Source organism: Macaca fascicularis, chromosome 4 (genome assembly GCF_037993035.2).
Source record: "Macaca fascicularis isolate 582-1 chromosome 4, T2T-MFA8v1.1".
NCBI lineage: Eukaryota > Metazoa > Chordata > Mammalia > Primates > Cercopithecidae > Macaca > Macaca fascicularis.
The window spans coordinates 138,714,745-138,722,243 of record NC_088378.1 but is presented as its reverse complement, the minus strand read 5'-3'; the positions used below and the strand labels follow the sequence as shown (position 1 = coordinate 138,722,243).

At 49.7% G+C, this 7,499-nt stretch overlaps 1 protein-coding gene across 5 annotated transcripts; it reads right to left on the bottom strand.

Moving 5' to 3' along the window:
* Positions 1–1,412: 1,412 nt before the first annotated feature.
* On the bottom strand, positions 1,413–6,804 carry LOC102137481 (HLA class II histocompatibility antigen, DO alpha chain). Of its 5 annotated transcripts, none has more exons than XR_012433241.1 (5): positions 6,667–6,804; positions 5,229–5,477; positions 4,526–4,807; positions 4,164–4,430; positions 1,413–4,059 (listed from the first exon to the last, which is right to left on the bottom strand). XR_012433241.1 is itself a non-coding variant. In XM_074036664.1 (5 exons), exons 1-5 carry the CDS (start codon positions 6,746–6,748, stop codon positions 3,949–3,951), a joined length of 948 nt encoding a protein of 315 aa, XP_073892765.1. In that variant the 5' UTR covers positions 6,749–6,804; the 3' UTR covers positions 1,413–3,948.
* Between the last annotated feature and the right edge of the window lie 695 nt (positions 6,805–7,499).

Genomic DNA, 7,499 nt, shown 5'->3' with positions numbered 1-7,499 from the left:
TTACATACAAAGTTTCATGACACAATATCTTTTGGCTTATCAACAATAACACAGGAAGCTAAGGGATTATAGAGAAATGCCTTAACAATTCTGATGGAAATGATTTCCAATCTTGAATTTTATACCCATGCAAGCTATTATTCAAGTTTGAGAGTACAATAAATACATTTTCAGACATACGAAGCATACAAAGTTTTCCTCATATGCACTGTTTCGCAGGAAGTGGAAAGAAGAGGTGCCTCATTAAAATAAGGCAGACCACAAAGGGGCAATGACTGGATACAAGAAACAGAAGATCCAACTCAGAGGACAGGTAAATCCTGATGTGGATGGCGAAGGGTGATCTCAGAGTGAACGCTGTATCATCAAGGGCAAAGAGTTAAGACTGGAGCAGACAGAAGATTCTGGGAGAGTTATATCTGATGGTAAAATTGACAGAATACCTGACGTGTTTGATTGTACTGCAAGGAATTTTGTGATTCATTAATAATAAGTACAAATACAGCCACACAAAGGAAAACAGGACAATTACACACTCCAGAGAAAACAAAGTCATCTAGAAAAGGAAGAGCAAGCATGGTTTGCTCTATGGTTTGCCATTACATGGTCATACTGATATAAACATAGTAAGCATAGTAATTTTTACTATATTGTAAAAATTACAATATACTCACATTAAAAGAAGGGGCATGGGAAGGGTGCATGATGTTCTTTGAGGATGAAAAAAAGCTAAATCCCCCTCTCCCACAGCAGGAGGTAAAGAGATAAAGCCTAAAGCTGAAAAATCTAGATGTAGCAACACAAACATGTTATTTAGAGATGGGAGGTTAATACCAACAGAACACATTAAAACAACTGAAAGTTATTTTCTGTGAGGCTGAGGATATGGTGGCAGAGGGGGGTTGGAGACTGGTATTTCTGTAACAAATCTTGTAAAAACTATTTGACTCTTTAAACTATGCATATAACATAATTTGGTTAAAAATTAAAACCGAAAGAGAGTGGATGGGAAGAGGGGATCTGGAGGCAGTCCATGCAGACACTCTCAGAGGGTGTGACCGGGAGGAGCTCGGGTGGAAGGGAGACTGGGTCAAGGACAGACAGAGGACTCGATGTTCTCATTATTTGGAGAGATGACGTGCTTATGATCTGTAGGGGGACCCTGCAAAAAGAGAGAGTTTGGATACAAAGGACAGGAGACTACCGGATGTCTGCTCTAAAACAGAGTGAAAGATCAGGAATGCAGGAGCACAATTTGTTTTTTAAAATAAAACACTACGTACCTTGAGACTAGAAACACATGTGAGTATACACACAGACGCATAAATCTAAAGGCTCTGGAATTATTCCTAGAAGTTCCAGTGACTTCAGGGTAGTATATGCAACAGTGAAAAAAAAAAAAACACCATACATTTCTTTGGTCAAAAGAACACAATTTTAATGACTTTATTAAGCCTTAGGATGGAGATGAGAGAAACACCTTCCCAATGATGCATCAAGTTAACTGCTAAGCAAAAGATCAGCAGAGATCAGAGATTGTTGGGAACACACGTATCTTGTGGTGTCTTCTGAGAACCAACTTATTCCTCTTTCTCTGACAAGAACTTGACCCCTTGCCCCGGGGCTGGGTGCTTGGCAGCCACATTTGTGTGGGATCTTGTCTCCTGTTCTAACTACACAGGGCTGGGATGGACACCTGCTCCACGTTTGGCTGGTCATTTATTTTTCCAGTAATTTAAAGCTGTGACTAGGAGACACAGCCTTTGTGGGTTGTGAGGGCTGAGATGATATAAACTCAGGAGCTTTCGGGTGGACGTGTTCACTGAAAAGGACAGTCAGTCCACAGAGAGAGAACACCGCTAACATGCAGGGGGGTCTAGAGAACACAGACCGTGTGGATCCGAGAGGGTTGGAGGGGCAGCTCTAGCTTCTCCGGGCTTTTCGGATCCCAGTTCTGTTCCTGGGAGGCCTGGCTAGAATCTACCCTTGGGCCCTGCACTCCTCCCCACAGCTATATTGCAAACATCCTATACTTTGCATGTGATCACACGAAGAGGGGTTCTGTTACTGGCACACAAAAAGTTTGCCTGAGATGATTCTCCTCCACGTCCGTGTCTTCTAGTCATTGATTTCAGCTTATTCTCTCTTAAGAAGCCCATTGAGTCCCCATAATCTCTCGGTTTCTTTCTTTTCCAGGACCAACTGCTCACAGTTCAAACCCTCATTTTGTCCCTATTTACTTGTACCTTGATTGGCTTTGATGCCCTAACAGACCCAGGTTCTTCAGAAAGCCTTCCTGGTCCACCTCAGACCTTAGGGATCCCCCTTCCCACGACCCCCCATGGCACCTGATTATGTCACTGTGTCCCAGTGACCAGACCGCAGCCTAGGTCCAGGATGGCTGCATCAGAGTCATCCAGAGCCTGTTAAAAAATGACAGCTTCGGCCAGGCGCGGTGGCTCATGCCTGTAATTCCAGCACTTTGGGAGGTCAAGGAGGGCAGATCACGAGGTCAGGAGATGGAGACCATCCGGGCCAACATGGTGAAACCCCGTCTCTACTTAAAATACAAAAATTAGCTGGGCATGGTGGCGCGCACCTGTAGTCCCAGCTACTCAGTGAGGCAGGAGAATTGCTTGAACTCGGGAGGCTGAGGTTGCAGTGAGCCAAGATCATGCCATGGCACTCCAACCTGGTGACAGAGCGAGACCCTGTCTCAAAAAAGACAGCCTCCCTGTTGCTGCCCCTTGCACCCCCGAGATTCTAATTCACTAGGTCTGGGTGATGCCTGTTATTTTTATATTTTATTTATTTATTTAGAGACAGGGTCTCACTGTGTCACCTAGGCTGGAGTGCAGTGGTGCAATCTCGGCTCACTGCAGCCTTGAACTCCTGGGCTCAAGCACTCCTCCAGCCTCAGCCTCCCGAGTGGCTGGGAATACAGGTGCGAGCCACCATGCCTGGTTAATTTTTAAATCTTTCTTTTTAGAGATGGGGTCTCTCTATGTAGCCCAGGATGGTTTCCAACTCCTGGCCTTAAGCAATCCTGTCCCCTTGGCCTCCCAAAGTGCTGGGATTACAGGAGTGAGCCACTGCACCAGGCCAATGCCTGTACTTTTAAAAGGATCCCAAGCAGTTCTTATGTGCATTCTGGTTTGAAAACCGTAATCTGTACTACTCATTTTGGTCTTGACATAAACTACATGGTATGGTGACTTATCTCTTTGTATGTTTTAAATTTTGTTCACAGAAAAGTAGACTAAAATCTTCTAGGCCACATATTTAGAGAGTGTCTAGGTGGACCGCCCCTCTTACCAGATACCTTGCACACCGACTCTACCACCTCCTACCTAACATGATTGACCCCACTGAGGGAAGTAGCCACCTTATCCAAGCCTTGGGCCTCTCTTTGTCATGCATGGGACTCTAGGGAAAGTAGAAAAAGGAGATGACATCATGGCAGGATACCAATGGTCTCTTCATACAGAGTAAACCCAGGCAGGAGTGGAGTCCCCATGAGCCTGTCCTGTCCCAGTGCTGAGGGAGTTGTTAGCTGAGGGGGTCGTGAGGAACAGGATAATCTGCATCCCTTTCAGGGCAAAACTGAACTCAGGAGGCAAATTTCATCAGGTCCATGTGAAACGGCTCATTCACAAAGTAACACACAATGGGACAAATGGAGCAAGACACACCCATGCGGGCCCCAGGACTGCTGCCAATCCCCAGCACCACATGCCTCAACCCTGGGAGAACTGGCCAAGGCCTAAAAAGGACACAGTGCAAACACTACCAAAGCATTTGGTGCTGCCAGCCAGAGCTTTGGGTAGAGCAAAAATGTGTGTGTGTGTTGAAAGGGAAGGAAAGCTAGTAGGTGTCCCACAAACCCTGCCATGAGTACTGGCGCCAAAAAGGGGGGTCCTGTAGGGCAGAGGTTGATCCCACTCAAGGTCAGCACAGCAGGATACACTTAAAGCGCACTGAGCACGCAGGAGCTGTCACAAATCCACGAGGATCTACAGGATGTCTCCCACAAGTCATTTCTCTCAGAAGGATCGTTACCTAAAGTAGCAGAAACCACACAATCGATGTTGCTCAATTTCAATATGCTGGGATCCTATCTCTGAGTGCCCACCTCCCCCCAAAACCTCACTCTCTCACCCCACCTCTGCTTCTTTCTTCCATGCCCATTTCTTTCCTGAACTCTTTCCCCGCGACAGAATCTCTGATTCTCCGCGCATGTCCTGTTCAGAGTCATCCACTTTCCTCCCCCGCCAGACTCCTGGGGCCTCTGCACCTGGGGGCACTGGACACATATGTGCCCATGATGATGAGGATGGTGCCCACGAGGAAGCCCACCAGGCCGATGGCCAGGCCCAAGGCACAGACCAGGGTCTCCATGGCATCTGGTGGTGGAATAGGCACCTGGAGCTCTGGGAGAGAAAGGAAGGAATTGGTGGTATAGGGAAGGATTCTAGAGTAAAGGAAACCTGGGGCCAGGAGGGTGCGTGGGGAGGGGGCTCCGTACCCCAATGCCTGAGGAGTGGCGCATCCAGGCCCCAGTGCTCCACCTGGCAGTCATAGACGTCCGCGGCCGAGGGCACAAAGGGCAGGTAGTGGAACTTGCGGAACAAATGGTCAGGCTGGGAATAGAAGCTGGTCTGGGCCACTCCCTCAGTGACAGCTTGGCCGTTGCGCAGCCAGGTGATATTGATCACAGGCGGGAAGATGTTGTCCACGATGCAGATGAGGATGTTGGGCTGGCCCAGCTCCACCCGAGACTTGGGGAGCACGGTCACCCGTGGAGGCACTAGGAGGAATGGGGCTTGAGTCCACAGGCTCATCCCTCCTCCCAGGGCGTTACTAGGACTGGGATTAAGGGACGTTCCCCCTTCGTAGCCATCTGTGGGCAGGGGATGCTCTGGGATGGTATCCACTGGGGCAGGAGAGGAGAAAAACAGAGGGAGAGGAGACTGGGGAGGGAGTGGGATGCCAGGAGGTCCTATATCTGACTGGTCCCTGGGCGGGAGTCCAGGTGAGAGGTGTCATTCCTCAAGGAGAGGGATGCCAACGGGGTCTAGGAAGACATGGAGCCTCCTGGGAAAGAAAGGGACAAGGCATGACAGGCACGGGCACTGAGAGCATGCCCCAGAGTGATGGGGGCCTAGGAACTGGGAGGAAGTTTCTCTGACCTTCCCGCCTGACTGGGTGGGCAGAGGGAGGGCTGGTACCGTTGATGGCTCTGGTGCGGTTGGAGCGCTCCACCAGGACGTCCAGATGGGCTTTGATCGCAGCGATGCCGGCCAGCCCACCCTGCGGGTCAAAGCGGGCAGAGTCGCCAAACTCAGGCAGACGCCACACAGCCTCGCTTTTCTTCAGGTCCACAGAGAACAGCTGTTCCCCATCAAATTCATGGGTGAACTGGCCCGAGGCACCGTAAGACTGGTAGAAGGCGGGTCCGTAGGAGCCCATGTGGTCAGCTGTATTTGGTGAGTTCAGGGTCAAGGAGAGAGAAGAAAATGTGTCTGTCTCATCCGCAATATGTGATTGTTGAGTCCCTGAGCCTGGGCCCCGTCCTGGGTTCTGTGGGGGGACACAGTCCTGTTCTGACACTGGGCTGGCCCTGGGAGAGGGGAAGGGAGAGGACAGGAAGAAAGATGCTCATCCCAGCACATTACAGCCGGCACAGAGACAGTGCAGTCTGGCGTATCAGGATGGGAAGAGGAGGGGCTGCCTAAAATCATGCTTGGGGTTCCAGAATTTAAATCTTGGCTGTGGTCGTCTGCCCTGGCTGTGTTGTCAGGCCCTGTGTTGTGAGCTGGTGGGACTGTGCGGGTGGGATGAGGGGGAATTATTAAGGACAGGAGAGTAGTGGAGCTCGGCACAGAGATGCAGTGCAGGTGGGTGTAAGGGGAAACAGGCCATGGCTGGCAGGGGTAAGAATTAAGGTTAGTGACCCAGAGACCAAGGGGATAAGAAGAGGCAACTCAAGGCATTGCAGAGAGCACTGGATGAGGAGTCAGAAGTCAAAGTTCATGTCCCAACTCCTCCATCTCAGAGCATTATGACTGAGTGTGTCTCTTCCATAACTGTTGTCTAGTTTGCTGGAAGTTAGGGATTAAGTTCTAATACTTGCAGAATTCTATGAAGTTGTTTGAACAACAGTTACTGAGGAACTAGCATGCACCCAGCACAATGGCGGGCCAGGGAAATAAAAGAAATAAAGATGAACCAGCTGTAGACCCGCAAACCAGCTCATGTCTCCCGATAGACAGACAGGTAAACAGTTAACTACTGGCATGGGCATAAATACTGCAACAGAACTGGACTCGATGGGCCACACTCCAGGCCAGGGGTAGCAGAGAAATCAGGGTGCTTGCTGGCACCTGTTGGGTGGAGGTTTGGGTCTCAGGAAGGAGGAAGGAATCAGGAGAAATCTGAACGTCAGCAAAGGCTGAATGGGGCACCTGCGCAGCTGACCGAGCTGCACCTTCATTTAGGTCCAGAGTGGATGTGACAGAGGTGAGGGGGATTGGGTGTCTCTTGGTGAAGGAAGTTGCTCATAAACCAGAGAGGGAGAGGAACAAGCATCCTCCATGTCATCTCCTCATGTAACCCAACTCCGTAAATCTCTGCTCCCCGCCGCACCCGCCTCGCCCTCGCACTCACCCTTGGTGGCACCTGCCTCCTGCGGGCTCAGGAGGGTCATCAGGCTGTGGAACCCCAGGATCAGCCCTGCTCTGAGGGCCATTACACTCTGGTGCTTTAATCAAATCAGTCTCAGTCCCTGTGGGGAGTACAGGAACCAGGCGGAGGTGAAGACGAAGAAAACAGATTCGAGGATGGGGGCGACCCCTGTTGTCTTCAGCCAATCACAGAAATTCTCTGAGTGAATGTAACTGTTGCTGGGTGAAGAGGGAAAGAGCCGGGGTGAGAAGGTAGAAGGATTCACCAGGCCAACAGGAGAAGCCAAAGGAAGATTTGGAGGACGGGAGGGGCTTGCACCAACTGTTACCACGTCCTCCAAGAAGGGACTCCCTCCCTGAAGGGAGAGAAAAGCCGTCAGGGCGCCGCGCAGCTGAGCTCCAACAAATCCTCTCTCTATGTCGATCTGCGATGCAGGGAATCCTACTTTCCCAAGAAGTTTCTGTGGACAAATTTTGAGTTAGAAAGTAAAATAAACTTTACCAATAATCTTTAAAAGGAAAACATTGGCTGCAAAATGGAATAAAAACCTCTTAAAACTTTAAATCACTTTCAAAAATGTTATTTTTCTTTTATTATTATTAAATTTCATTGTGTAAGAAAAAACGTGTAATTGTTGGAGATGTTTGGTCTAAAGCAGAGTGTAAGGAGTTTCCGTGGACTCCCTGAGGAGGGCAGAGGTGCTGGTCCTCTCTGTCTGTCCCTCCAGGACCCGGGCACCTCCTCCAGGCTGCCACAGGCTGGAGGACGCATCACCCTTGTCTTTGGCTTCTGGTTGGGCTCGGCTAATAAGAGGC